The 16496-nt window shown below is 32.9% G+C and overlaps 1 protein-coding gene across 2 annotated transcripts in view; it reads right to left on the bottom strand.

Moving 5' to 3' along the window:
* LOC126856924 (polypeptide N-acetylgalactosaminyltransferase 2) overlaps positions 1–16227 on the bottom strand; it is a 189250-nt gene extending 173023 nt beyond the window's left edge. For both annotated transcript variants that reach the window (XM_050605943.1, XM_050605944.1), the window contains exon 1: positions 15976–16227. In XM_050605943.1, coding sequence (XP_050461900.1) covers positions 15976–16065 — 90 coding nt within the window. In that variant the 5' untranslated portion in view covers positions 16066–16227. The remainder of the gene's footprint in view (positions 1–15975) is intronic.
* Positions 16228–16496: the final 269 nt, after the last annotated feature.

Here is a 16496-nt window from a genome sequence, read left to right as displayed (position 1 = left end):
CTTGCCTTATATCCAAGTATCGCCTTACGGCTATATCTCGTGACAGGAATACACCAGATATTCGTATGACAAAAGCAAAAACTATTTTTCGCGGTGGAAAATCGTGCTAAAACGCGAGAAGTTTCTTCCTTTCAAAACGCATATACGTAAAATCCTGGCATATAATATTTTTGACAAAAAACAACAAATCCATTGCACCAATAATCCTATAAAAATTGAGACTGACAATGAGTGCGATAAAAATCATAAACTCTAATTTTCCGATTATAAACTTGATTCCTCTAATCAATGTAATCTCCGTAACTTTGATTTGAATTTTTATCAATCAATATCATTTGATTAAAAATTAATAATGGAGTAATAAAAAATAAATTACATAAAAAGTAAAACAGAAACACATTATAAATGTATCAATGTCTGATATTAGTTTCTATTTATCAATTCTACTCATGTATCAATCATTTTAATTTACTTATCCCTCGATTTTTCATTACGTTCTACAAATAAATGATAAAATAAAAACATGCAAACCGACTACAATTCGGCGTAAATAAATCAAACGGCTAATTCGTCTTCGCAGCGTGAATCGCGCGGAAAAAGAAGGAAAGTGGCAATGCTGTTCGTGTCTGCGAATGCAGCCGGCTCATTACGCCGCATGTTTACGAGTGTGCACTAATGTTTTAACACTATAATATAATCGCCGGGCAATGAATCCCACCGGTGGGGGAGGGGAGGGGAGGAGAAGGAGATGTGAGAAAACACTGCGGGGGTGAATCTCGTTCGTGCGGCCGGACCAATTAAGCTGAAACGTTGCTACACAATGCTACGCTACGAGAAATGCACACCCACGGACATCATGCCCGGAATTATGGCAGGTATTAAGAGCATTAGGAAGCTATTGTCGCGCGTGGATGTGTAATGTGCCGTACCAAATATCCGTGTAATTGTTCACCGTCGGATGATCAGGGATCGTCGAAGCTGAACCCTGAAACTTAACCAACGTACGTGCGCAGGTGTACATTTCAGGCCGCAATATATGCATTCAATTCTGCCAAAAGATGTATCTATACGAGCGAGACATTCACATTAGTGAATAAAATGCGACATACAAAGTATAAATAAATATTAAGCAGATACATGTCAAAATTATGTAATTGAAATTGTAGTAAATTTTATTGTTATTTACGATTTGAAGGAAAATTAAAGTGCTTAAATTCTGCATTATTATTATTGTTTCATATAAATGTTGAATGTAACCATTTTACAGTCGCGCATACTAATTAGCACAATGAAGAATAAATTCTATACCAGATAATCAACTATATTTCGTGTTCTCGTTATTAAAGCCGGATAAACAGTGATGGAGGGAAATATTAAACTCTTAATTCTAGTATCCTTTAAGAAAATATTAACACATGACTGTACTTTCAAAGTTGGATCGTAATTTAATTCGCTGCCGAGCTCGTTGCCACGTTCCTTGTGTCGAGCTTTTTCTTAAATTTCTCATTTAATTATGAGTCTTACATCAGAAACGATGCGACCGATATTAAGCCGATCATCGTAATGATGTCGGAGAAGGTACTTTGACGATAAAAAGATAGCAAGAGCTGATAAAAGTCTGGAACAGTATTTTCTCTTCTCCCTGTATATATCGGTCGCAGTTCTTTGAAAATTTCATTTAGGTAGCAATCATAACGAATCGGCTTTAGGTTCATGCTTGAAGAGACGGTAATATATCCCAGTACTATCGATATCTGCGCGAATGGAAAGCCTCGTTCTTTACAACATATTTTCAAGGTAATAAATCGTTTAACTGGACGGTGCGATATATTGGAATATCTGCAAAACGTTCTATATAATATTATCCGATAAATTGAGACAAAAATAAAGAATAAATATAGAGATAAAAATTAAAGAATAGAAAAATTGAATTAATTGCGAAAAGTGAACAATTTTAACAATTTTTCGTAAAATTCGTGTTTTGGAATAAATATCGGTTAAGAAAAATAATATCCTCTCATCAATCACATAATTTCTTTGCAACATGCCGATTTATAACTGTAGCAGACTGCGTAAACGCGAGACGGAAATCTCCTTTAAGAACACGTGCTGTGTTATAAATGGAGAACGGGGGAAAGGGGAAGGGCGTTTGCACTGAATAAAATAGTTTAGTTATGCGAAGGAGAGCACCGTGCAGAGGAAGAATCGAGAAAAAATGTATTTGCCTTAGCGAGAACTCGCGCGGCAACACAGAATTCTGAAGAGCAGCAAAGAAACGGTTCGTAGTAGAGCAGACGAGTTACTTAACGAAGGTTCAAAACTTTTCGAGAGCCATGGAAAGGGAATATTCGGAAGGGGAAAATTAATGCAGGCCGTTGCCAACATCATTGCAGCAGCATTTTTTTTCAAAAGCTAAAGCTTGGCTCAGAAACAGATCTGCACTCGTGCAATTATAAATAGACAGATAGATAGAGAAAGAGAAAGAGAAGAAAGAGAGAAAGAGATCTCATTATATATTCAGAACCCAACCGATTTTTTTTTGTTCAAGTTGGAATAAGATGGTACAATTTCTGTAAACTTAGAAGTATGTATACAATTAATGTTGAAAATATTAATGTATATATAATATCTGCATTAAAAAATTCATAATTATTCAAATCGACTCATTTTATATTATGTTTCATTCATCATATATTATTTTTCATTAATTATGCAAAGCATTAAAATTCAATCTGCTTTTTATCAAATCACGAGCAAAGTCAATCGGTTTCAAGTAAAGAATAGCAATTATTCATCAAGTGCAAAAAAGCAAATAAAGTTTTCCAAGATATCACCATTGTCAGCACAAAAATGTCAAAATGCAGAATTAACGAAATGCCGACTCATATGTATTCCCTAAAGAATCTGCGCTATTAATACGGGACCGACTACGCGCCGGCAAGCAAATGTACGGCAGCTGGTAGAAAGAAGAAAAGTACAATTAAACCATACGTCGCCAGTGTGCACGTTTTGCTTTAATTAGTCCAGATTTCTCTTAGCTTCACGAAGAATACTAAAACAGCTTCAACCTCTTTGTCTAGCGATCTAATAAAGCTCTCGGCACGTTCATCTACGGCAAAAATTTCTTCCGCCTGAAAATCAGCCATTATCTCACGTTTCCTCGCGCTGATACAGATTATATCTAAGGGAAATCTACCAAAGATACGACAGAGAAATATTAAAGAAACGAAGAGAGAACAAGCGGAACGAGTTAACGAGTAATGAGAAACAGCTTTTTTTCCAATTTAAGTAATACAATATTTTTAATTCAAAATATAATAATTTGTAAAGAACCTTTCCTATGTAATAATTTTTATAATATAATAATAGTGAGTTTATCATACAAATAATAGACTATCGCTTCAAACTATTCGTATATTTATTGTTCATTTATAAATTTTTTTTATATGTCATTATGCCACTATTTCTTCTGACAGCAAAACGGATGCTTATACATGTTTTCTGAAAATGCAATTTAAATAGAAGTTTAATATCTTTTCGATATAATATCCTCTATATATCAGTGGCTATTTCTATTGTAACAAAATGTATAAAAATAATATTTGATATAGGGAGAAAATGTCATTCATTTGAGTCATCTAATGGCTCAAATTATTGAGATTTCTAGACTCAATATACAACTCAAAAAATAGAAAGAGAAATGTTGTGCATAGAAGGATGCAGGATTGACTATTTAATCAAGTTTATTAAAGAATTATTTAAGCATAAAATAAATGCGTGGTAAAAAACGCTGTATAAAGCTGTTTACTCAGAAGAAAATTTCTGTCATAAAGTTTGCCAGCACTTAATTGCACAATGAGAAAAGCAAGTAAACTTTGCAACGCTTTCTTTAGCTTTACTTGTCCCCCATGGCATCTTTATTTGTTGAAGAAAAAGAGAGAATCGGGGTAAAGATATATAGACATCGAGGTCTTCACCCTCATTTCCGGGGTCTTCATTCTCGTTTCCGCGATATCATTTACAGACGAAAGTAGATCGATTACAATTGATGCTGACTTTGGTTATTGTTAAAATGTTTTTAGGATCAATCACAATTCCATTTTTGTAATCATAAATACATGTAATCTTTTTTGATCAAACAGTTTTTTTCAATATGCACATCACATCTATACATATAATTTTCTCTCTCATTCTCTTATATGTATTTTAATGTACTTAACAAAGACTCTCATCTATTTCCGAGTTGTTTTTATACTTCAAATAACAGTCTAAAAAAATGCAGAAATAATATCCTCAAAATGCACGTACGATAATTATAAAATATATATATATATATATATATTAAATAATATCTATATATTTTTAAATATTTTTTCTACCAAAATAAATTATTTATTAATTAATACTGCTTTATGTGTCCTTACGAATTACCACAATAATAACGTAGGCATGGGTTACAAAAGATAATTTAGTGATAACGTCGTGTTTAATACGAGAACTACTCGAACAGTATATCGCGATGCAGTCTATTTTATAGGCTAACGCGATAGGCAAGGATGATGGCACACCGAAACGCATCAAGGATGGAGTGACATTCCGGAAATTAACGATTTCTAGTTGCTGACAAAGCCGGATTTATGGACTGAGCTCGTACGCGTAGCTGCTTTGGGTATCGAAATCGGCCGCTTTAATGAACCCCCGGACAATCCTCCATCTAACCCTCGTGTCGCATGCAATATACATACGTTCCACCCGCAAACTCAGTTCCGCAACGATGCCGATTCCTGACGAACAGAACATCGCGCACGTGTAATTTCGACCCGAGTGCGTATTCACACGTCACGGCAAAGATGAACTGACGGATTAAAAGTTGAATATGCTTGCAGATATAAAATATTTTTTGTTAAAATTTGCTTAACGTTGTTTCTTTTAATATATATATATAAAAAAATCAGCGTATTTATACATAACAATCAAACATGCATATACATATAAAAAAATACATATATATAAAGTTAAAATAATATATGTATAATAATAAGTTTAATGTCGCGTGAAATACTGATGTATATAACTATTGTAATAAATTTTTTTTAAACGAAAGATTTCGGTTAATTTTTTTTTTTTTTTCGAAAAAATACTTCTGCTCCTAACAGGTGATATAATATTTTTACAATAAAGACAGTAATCCAATGTTTAAAAGCAATAACAACTGTGAAGAAATCTCCACACATATTTTATTATTTCTTGTTAAAATATATATAGTTAAAATGATTCTTCTGTTATATTTATTTAAAAAGCAACTATCCGAGATAAAAAAAATGTGAATGAAAAAATAGCCAGGAATAAAATCGGAAAAATAATGGTTTGTTATTGATAAGAATAATGATGAAAATCAACTTTATGTACACATAATTGAACACTAAATATTTCATCAATTGTATTACACACATCACACTTTTATTCAAATATATTTCATAACGCAATATTTTATAAATTTCATTATATTAGATTTCCTTGAAATTTCCTCCGCTACTTATATATGCAGAAACCTCTTTCTGATGTCCGCGATGTCGTATAAAATAAAGATTCGTGCAATTTCCGAATACTTAACTAGACCGTATGTTTCTGCGATAGAACGCGGAGGGAAAAGGATCGCGTGAACGGACGAATAAATTCACGTACAATATCTTTATACGTATGCCACCGCTTTTATAAAACGGTGGTCCACAGCTTGATACGAGAAAGCGAATCGAGTCAAATCAAACAAGACGACCGGTGCACACAGATTTGCGTCAAAGGCCGTCTTGTTATCACCGACCGACCGACCGAACGTACCGGTGCAAAAGCTGAGAATTCACCGCATGCCGGTTATAGACATTAACTAAATATTTGCACGGACAGGGAACCGCACGCGAGAACGTCTGGGATTAACCTCCGGCGATGGTACGTTAACGCGATGTGGAAGATAGAAGATTACCTGTAGTGCAGTAGTGTAACGAGAGATGGACGACGGACGGCGAGGGAGTCAACCGAAAAAATGACAAACCGATCGGAAAAGCAGAGATTCCGATTCAAAATTCAACAGCGTGACATGTTAAGAATATGAAATAGCATAGTATCATTTTTTTCTTTTTTAAACTTTTTCTTTTAGAAAATTATAAAAATAAGTATAACGATATTTTTTTCTCTCTGTGTATATATGATATTACTTGAGTGCGCAAATAAGAACATCAACATCTTGTATTTTTTAGAATTTTCTTCTGGCACCTCTGATCTTTCCAATAATATACGGTATCCAATACAATACATCTTTAATAGTTTTCAATACTGTAGATATAGATCTATGTATAGCAATTTACAGACGATACTACGGATAATTAAAATAATAAAGTGAACTAAATATATGAAATCAGTTTCTAATAACTGGGATCATATTGACAAATTTAATAACTCTATTAAATAATAAACTTGTTTATTAAAATATTGCCGAGCTCTGGTTATATCAACGTCAAACTTGTTATCAATCATGGACACGATCGTGATGAATCAATCGAATGTCCCCATTAAACGTGGAAGCAAATTTAAATCAAATGTTATCGTTTAACTAAATAACATTGTACAAATAGCAATAGAGTTGTCAGAATCGAATTTATGTACAAATACACATGTACGTATACACGCGTAGAATAACTCGGCACATCGCATTGCTGTTACGATGAATATGATGAAATATGATTGTGTAATAAATAAATAAATAAATAAATATTTCTTTTCTATCAATAATAATTTTATCGAATAATTCCGTATTTTTCCAGATTGAAAAAAGAAGATTATCCGGGAGGTTATATATATATATATATATATATAAAAAACTTTTAACAACCGACTACATAGACATCCGGACAGAATATTTCGCATGCCTGATATCACAACGGTATGTGATTCAAATGCACGTGTGTGCCGTAAGATACACGTGTACACGGGACCGGCAGCGCGCATACGAACTTTGCAAGAATTGGGTCATCAGAATGGCACTTATTTCAAACCGGTCCTCGCGAGCAGATCATCCCTATTTCACGGACACTTGTGTGCACGCATACGTGACACGCACACACAATCGCAAAGTATCGACGTGTTGAGAAGGGACCAGGATATCTCAAATTTACCATTAATTATCGATCGTACGATTCGTATCCGAATAATTTTAGGCAGTATCACATACATACGACGAATCTCGAATTATGAGCCGGTGGAACAAATCGTCGCCTAAATGCTCGTTACATCCGGCGAATATATACGTCGCATTTTTCTTTTTTATTAGAATCTTAATTTATTTTAAAAAGATTAAACTTGTTCATTTTATTGCTGCACGATTATATAAATAATCCAAAGAGAGTGATTATGAATTTTTGATCGAAAAATTAAAAGCCCAAAAATTTTTCATCGAGCTAAATTTATCTTTAATCTTTTCGAAATTCTCCGGATTACATTTATAACATCGGTTCGGATTTTCGAATGACGGAAATCAAGCGGGTGGTGTCGATATTCGCACCGTCGAGCATTACGTCGCGCCAGTATACAAGTGACATTGCATTTCGCCGACGCGTTTTGCTCATTGCAAGCCTCGAAATCTGTAACATGTATGTACGTGAAATAACAAATGCTGTTTGCTACATGTGTTTGTGAGTTACACGCGAGACACGCACGTTTTTGTCTCGTAAATAAGGCACACTCTTGCTGAAAAGCAACGTTGATAATCCCTGTGCTTTTATATTTTAAGAGAACGCCCATTGCTATGATAAAAGATACATACGCAATGCACAATATATAATTTGCCTTCATAATTATTTTAAAATACCCAATGGCTCTTTTTCCGATTTTACGGTTTTGTGAATCAATGCGCCACGAGATTTTTTATTTCTATGAATTGACTTGCTTTTTTTGTAAAAAGGTACAAAAATTTTCATTGTATAGAGAAGACGTTGGGTATATATATGCATTGTGTGAAACAAATCGCTAAATTCAGCAAATAAATTACTATGTTCTAATTATAAAATTGAGCATTCCGAGAGAAAGAGAGAAAGAGAGAGAGAGAGAGAGAGATTTTCGATATTCCAGTAAAAATTTATTTACTAACATAACAATAGAAAATTATTATCGATTAGATAATATAAATTTATTAGTGAGAAAATAAAACAGAAGGATCTGCGTTTTGCTCTCAATTAAATAAGTGGAGCAAATCATGTATTGTATATATATATATAATTTGCAGATATTCAATATCGAAAGCCAATTACTGAATATCAATTTGTTGGACGATAAATGATATAGCTGAAAAACCAGATTACTATTTCATATCGTAAATAAATAGCACGAATAAATACCAATTAACTGAAATCTGTACGAAACGATGATAAAACCAATAAATGAGCTCGCCTGATTAGTTAAGGTAAAATTTGTCAATGCTGTTTAATCTGACATGAGTAATGCACTTTGATACATATATTTCATAGTAGAAAAAAATTCAAAATATTATACACACATACGATAAAATAAGGAAACATGCTATTAATATCTGAAAAATTAATTAAATTTAAAGTAACGTTCGAAAGTGAAATCACAAAAAATCTAAAAATTGCATGACAAAATTTTCCTTAAACAAAAATAAGATAAAATCGTAAACCGAGAGAAGAGGAGTCATTATATCAAACTTATCTCTACACATAACAAATCAGAATATTATGCACCGGCGTAACGTTGATAATTACAAAAGTTGTATTACTCGCCTGCTCTACATTTACTCATCGTGATACATAATTAACATCTCCCGTCGGTTGTAATGTAATATGGCGGATGTAGCATGCAACCCGAACAAAGCGTGAGAACGTGTATGGAGTATGTCTTCCTGACTTACAAACCAAGAAGAATTGCGATGGTAATAGTCATTTACCACGCGCTATTTCGTCAGTATTAATTTCCCTCATTTGTGTACCATATGTTTCTTTAATGAATAATTGATCTAGTTGTTATTATTATTATTATTATTTTATATACAATAACAGTTTTATATGCAAATTTTCCGACTCGATCAATAATAGAAAAAACGATGTTCCATATCCTTCTATTTTTATTCGCAATGCAAAGTAAAAGGAACTATTTGCATATAATAAGTTCGAGAAGAGGGAGAAAAGAGCCGCGTTATGAGGAACTTATATGAAAATGTGCCATTTCATTGAAATATCGCAATGCGTTTCGTTTAAGTAGCACGACCATGATGATTCGATCGTTCTTTTATGTCGCGCTTTAAATATTAAACAATACCAAATGTATCTGTGGTGGAAGCCATTTTGTTTAATGCATCAAACTTATTATTTCCAGGAAAATGGAATAAAAACGTGAAATATGTTAAATTGAAGAGATTGCATTTTTTAAATAATTAAATTACATTTTCACATGTCGCAATAAATCTAAAGTAGCGTAACTGCAATGTAACGTACAACAATATCAATTTAGAATAAAATACAAATGACGATAAAAAATCGAAATGTCTTAAAATCATGCGTGCGACAAGAAAATATATTCAGCATACACGATCAAGTATTCAACTGTCTCTCGTGTCATGCAATAAAAAACGGACGTCGCATCGTAATCTGATTTGAAATGTACACGATTGTGCATTAAAGCACGGAATCCATTGATTTAATTGTGTAAAACTAGCATTTCGGTAAGGCAACCCTTGAGCGTGCGTCTCTCGGCGTACGAGCAGCTACGCGTGATACTCCAAACAACTGATGATTTAATCAAACTCGGCTACGAAAGCAACACTCGACGGCGCTTCGATTGCGGCCGCCGTGCTTAACGACCGAATCGTTTCCTGCAGGTTAACGCGATTAGTCCGCACCATTAGCGCGTTCGCGTTTAAACGCCGCGTCGCATCGGCGATTACAGAGACGAGCCGGGTCAGTCACCGAACGCGGACGCTTCTCTCATCTCTCTCTCTCTCTCTCTCTCTCTCTCTCTCTCTCTCTCTCTCTCTCTCTCTCTTTCTTTCCATAAAATCACTCGATTTTAACTATCAGCTGAGAAAAAAATATTTCCACCCGAGAGAGATGAGAAAGACTTGCCCAATGAATTTTACTGCACCTCGCGATAAGTGCACGGAGACACGGATCCCACCGTCGTCGGTTTCCGCGGTAAATGGCGGCGGTGAAATTTATAGCGTTCAAGAATATTCCCTTTAAACGTTTAAACGAGATTTCGGCGAGTTTCCGCAGTTTCGCGCCAACCGACGGGAGATTGTATGAATATAAAATATTGCCCGTTATTAATACTATATATTTGAGTTCAGTAATATTATTCTTAGTTATTGTTTATGACTCAACGGCTACTGAAATAAAATCTATGAATGAAAATCGATTAAGATATGTTATCCGATCGGGGATTCTTAAGATCGATTCGTGTTGAATACTCGATTACATTGATTACGTTTAATCATCATGAACGAGTAGCGACGATTAATAGATATCAGAGGTTGGAAGGATCTATGATTTCCGTCATTCGGGAAATGTGATTCGCTGATGTAAAGTCGTTTGCGAAATCGATAGTAACATCGATCGCTGGTTGACAAATGTCTTTCTTTTAACATGCTGCGTATATAACGCCAAGTAAAATCACAATTTCATCGATACAACATCATACTCGATGCATTTATTTAAACGAACTTGTTAGATCATGCATTGATCAAAGACTGCGATTAATGCGAATGCGTTAATATATGCCATGTAATGTTGCAGTCCCAATGATAACGCTTAGCGAGAAGGTTAACAAGTTCATCAAATATCGAGAATCCTCTCTATGATTGTATTTGCTATTCGATTTAATTAAAACATTAATTGCTGCAGAAATACAATTATTCAAAGATATATATAATAACAAATACTCGTTTGTTTTTTCTCATTTATAAATTTAATAATTTTTCAATCATTAAAAAAATTATTATATTCTTTTTATTTAAGATAACAAAAAATAGGATAGTATAAAAAAATATTTTTTTTTTTTATATTATGTAATTATGTGATAAAAGTTATAAATAAAAAATATATCAAGAAGCTTTATCTTTTACAAAGTTATCAAACAAATTATTCTGACGATAAAATGATTTATTGAACATAAATAAAATTGCTACAATAAATTCGATTATACCAAGTCAATCAAGTCAAATCAAGTGAAATCTAAAAAGTTTGATGCGCTTATTTCTCAACTAAAAGCGATAAGCATAGGGAATATAACCACAATTGCATAAACATTGCAGGGAATAACAAAAACATAAACAAGAAAAATTAAATTGACGATGCACAATTGTGAGATATTATTCAGTAAATAATAGTATTGTGCAGTGAAGCGACCTGGAATAAAAGAAAATGTGGAGCAATCCTTACAAAAAGTAGAGAATCTAAATGAGAGTTGCAATGCCTTGATCGATCTTCCGTGGCTCTTTAACAGCAAACATAGGCTTTAGAAAGCCGGTGCTGCATTATTCGTTCGTATTATCCGCGTTATTTCTTTTAACCATCTTGCTTTTTTTGCGCATCTTAGATAAATTGATATAGCCCGCAAAAAAAGGCCGCGTCAATTTTCCACGAAAGCAAACAATTCGCAAAATTTATTTGACGAAAAGCAATAATATTGTAAGCGTAATATTATTTGTTGCAAAACTCGAATCCGCTTTCCATTATATTGCATACATATTTGAAACATTACAAATGACAACTACAAAGTAACTGCACGTAGCTTGCTTTTAGTTTATTCATCACGAATTGAAAATATCAACGTGTTGCAAGTTGCAATGTCCTCAAAATGGATTGATATTCACGTGTCATGAATGAAACAATACATATATGCGTTTCGAAGAATTATTTGATTTACCGATTAAATTCAACAAATTATTTCGATATTATTTCGATATAATATACAACAAGACCAATCTCTTTTCATTGTAGCATTCGTGCTTGCAAATATTATAATTTAGGAGAAAAATATTTTAAGGCAAAAGAGTTGAAATTAAGTTTTCAAAAATATCTAATAGTTATATCTATAAAAAAATAGATTGTCAATCAATTGACATCCCATAAAGAACTGCTCGTATGTCCAAACTCTATACTTTATTTAATACTTGCAGTTAAAACAAATCGAAAATTGCACATGTGTACAAGTGCGGGACGTTCAAGTCCATTGAGAAACCAATGTATATGTCAATTTGTGAATCGTGTTCGCGGCATAATTAGTTTTGCATGTCAATGCGATTTTGTCACACGAATACACGCTCTTGCATCTACGATAGAAAATTTCGATTCTCGAAGTGATCGACCGCGCGGTTTTGGCTGATGTACAAATAAAGTATCACAGTCCAGAAAGTGGCTAAATTTTCCATAATGTGTGCCAAATTTTAATGAACACACTCGAAATAACTCCTTTAATAAAATTGATTTAAAATAGATTTAAAATTATCCTCCTAAAAGGTATTCGCATGCGTATCTTATCGCTTGATAAGTCACTTATGTCATAGTTCTTTTCCCTTTTCTAATTTCATAGCGAGATATTATAATTTGAAATATATATGTATAAACATAAAATCAATGTAATTACTTCTTATATATCTTCGAAATGTAGATGGGACCTGAAGCGACAACGCGCGTTCTCTCTCATGGATTAAATAATTTGGAGCAACTTCTCATAATTACGTAACTCGCTGGTGCAAATTAAGGCATAACTTCGCATACTTAATTATAACTCTAATAGATTCTATAATCTAATCTAAGATGCTGCCGAGCGATTTGGCGTTACGGACAAGAGAGTGGCTTGCAAATTAACGGATATAAATTTCATTATATGCGCGGCACATTACTAATTATTCGCGCACGACATTTCTAGTTTTAGTTGACAAATTGCGCCCCAAATTTCGCACAAGTATAACAACTGCGATTTATCATCTTTTCCTTCTCTCTAATCATAATATGTGCAAAAATATATCTAATATTCCAAAAAACAGATATACTCGTGTGCATGTTAATATTGTAGTAGAAGAAAAAAATTTTACACCGTTATAATAAACGGTGTACACATTTAATAATAATATCGATTAAATATAAAGGCATTATCTAATTATGGACGTGGTATTAATGTGCCGGAATTTCGGTCGAATCGGGTTAACCGTCGATAATTTATATGTGCATAATGCATATATGGATACATACATACATATTGGTCTTTTTATCAAAATTCGACGAGCTGTAAATTGCGCCAGAAAATCGCAGTAACCCGAGTTTGTCCGATGAAGCGTCCACATTTTACGGTAGCACGGATGTACGTGTCGCACGCGATCACGCGAGAGTAGTCAATCGAAACAGGTGCAACGACAGAGGCCGTCGCACTCTGTCATTATTCACGTCACATTAAGCATTTATTATGTTTAACGTTACATTTACCTCGAGTTTTGTTCGTTTCCAGAATTGGACGTAGCATGCGAAAACGCGTTACTTGGATCACATTGGATACCATAGCGGCGAGACGCGTATTTAAATAAAGTTTTGTCGCCATGAACTTCCAAACGCGTCATTAATTCTCTCACTTTAATATAATAATATTTTCTTTTCATCTATTTTACTTGCTACTTATTTAATATACATATGTATATTACATATATATTTTTGAATACATGTATATTTTTTACAAATAAATTGAACAAATTTGGCAGATTTTCCAATATTTTGATTGGATTTGCAAAAACAAACAAAACAAAAAAAAGTACCTGCACTTGAAAAGTTGATGAACATATATATGTACTACATACTATATGTATGCTACAAAATATACATATTATTCCACTAAATTTATATTATATTATAGCGCTGCAATAAATTAACTTTCAAGAAGTAATGTTCAATACCTAAACAAACTGAAAGTACTGAAAAAAACGTTATATTTTCTTTCAGTTTTTGTTTGTGTATTTCTCTCTCTCTCTCTCCCTTTCTTGTTCTCGAGTTCGCGGAATCGAGGAAGCCGAGCGATCCTCGCTCGAGCGTGCCTCTTTAGGAATTAGAGATAAGATAACGCGAGAAGGATGCAAAAAGAAAGTCAAGAACGCCAATAAGACGATGTTTTCGTTGACGAAATTCAAGTTTTCTATTTATTTCTATTTATTAGAATCGCACGACTATAATTATTGGCTATCGATCGAGTTCGCGTTAATTATTTAGCTTAGTAATCCGCGTAAATTATTTAGTTCGGGAAAATTAAGACGCCGAGATAATAAGTGTTTATGGAATATAATAAATCTCTTAAGATCCAATTTTTTATTAGACTTGCGAATAAAGCAGTAATTATTAGAATTTATTTAAAATTTAATATATATATAATATAACAATATATATATACCATAAAAAATATACTATTCAACTTACTTTTTTTAAAACAAAATAAAAAAATAGGAAATTTTAATAAAACTATTTATGATATTTTTTTAAGGATTTATTAATATGAAATTATTGAATAGTAATTCCCAGCATGTTTAATATATTAAATTGCGCGTACCGATTTCGATATATTATTAAATTGTAACTATTCAAATAATCAGAATTAAATATAATTATAATGTCAAGGATTAAATTTTATCTATATTAAACTTCCGATTATAATAATTTTAAAGAATTTTATGATTTACAGATTAATATATTTATCAAATATATATTATGCGATCAAATCTCTAAAAATATCAAAGAAACAAAAAGCAAAATCAAATTCGCGGATTGCGATTTATAATTTGATTATGGCAGATAAAGATATCGAGATCCGAGACAATTGATCTTTTTTCCCCCCACGATTATCGGGCTAGATATTTCGTGATATTCCGTGGAATGCGGATGTTGATCACGTAATAGGGTCAACATGCCGCTTGGGATTTTAAATGTCAAATACTACTTATTTTCATATAAATAAAAAAATACACGGAATGTTTCCAAAATATTTTTCGGAAATAAACATTATTTTAACTTAATAGAATCTGTCTTTGTGTTTTTTTATTCGAAAAGCTTATTAAGATAATGTATCAGAAAACTAACACACGCAAGTACTGTAGAAATTATTTTGTAATTTGCAAAAAATATAATATATGAAAACTGACAAGCTGCAACAAATTTACGCAACTATGCTCGCTCAGCACGTGTGATATCTTTAAATATATGTTAAAATTATCTGGGAATGCAAATTCTAAAAGCGTAAATATAGAATACTTTAAAAAATTATATGCAAACCACAGCAAAAAATTTAGTGGAAAAATATGTATGTTTTATGGTATACGTATATACATGTTCATCAACTTTTCAAGTGCGCATATTCTTTTTTGTTTGTTTTTGCATATCCAATCAAAATATTTGTGCAAAATTAAACATCGAATTTAATTTATTTGTAAAAAATACATACATACATACATACATATATATATATATATATATATATATATATATATATATATATGTATGTATATTTGAAAATATATAATACGTATCAAATATATAAATGTATATATGTTATATTAAACAGTGTCAGGAATGTAAATAACGTATCTTGGCGCTATTTTAAAATTCAAACTTAAGAATGTTTCGCTTTACTTTATCGTTTCATTAAAATCTCGATTTTTGACGGAAAATTTTTAAAGAAAATTAAATTCTCATATCATTTAAATATTATAAATTTCATATTATGAAATATATGATTTTCATTAATAATGTTATAAAAAATTGACGAGCACAACAACTAAACGAACAGCAGATAACTTCAACAAAGTATAAACAATATATCTCATGCTTGTACAAAAAGTAAAACTCTCTTTCGTATGTTGTGAATATGGCCTCACTTGATACGTTATTATTTTAATATCTAAATACTACGGTCAACAGACTGAACGATGCATTTTACCTTGCTATCCCTAGACGTGTGATAGTAGTAAACAAAAGCGAACATCCACGCGCATGACAAGAGCAACGCGATCTTGACATTCCGCCGCATGACTGATCCGAATGTCGCGTATCAGGGCTCCCGTTTGCCCAGCTGATCTTCTCGATAGGTCTCTTCACTGCAAACCTTCGTTCTTTTCTTTCACGAAACAGAAAACGTTCACGCACGAACACGTACAACACCACGAAAAACTACCAACGGTCGTACCGGCAGCCGAAGCCATACTGCCGAGAACTCGCGAGAGCGGCGACTGTGATACTCCTCTCTTATCCGGCGCCATCTGCTGGCGGCACGCCACAATTTCGATTTCAGTCGCGCGCCGAAGGGCGCCAGATTTCAGACGAGAATAATTGGAAAAATTACATAAAACACCGACAAAATACTGTTAAAGGCTGCCAGCCATGGGCAAATTTTCGCTTACAAATATTTGATTCTAGTAAATCTTCTGGCCAGATTAAATGTACCGAAGAAAATGGTATTAC

This window comes from Cataglyphis hispanica, chromosome 20 (assembly GCF_021464435.1).
Source record: "Cataglyphis hispanica isolate Lineage 1 chromosome 20, ULB_Chis1_1.0, whole genome shotgun sequence".
Classification (NCBI taxonomy): Eukaryota; Metazoa; Arthropoda; class Insecta; order Hymenoptera; family Formicidae; genus Cataglyphis; species Cataglyphis hispanica.
Note: the sequence above shows the minus strand (reverse complement) of the source record. Positions and strands in the feature narration are given on the sequence as shown.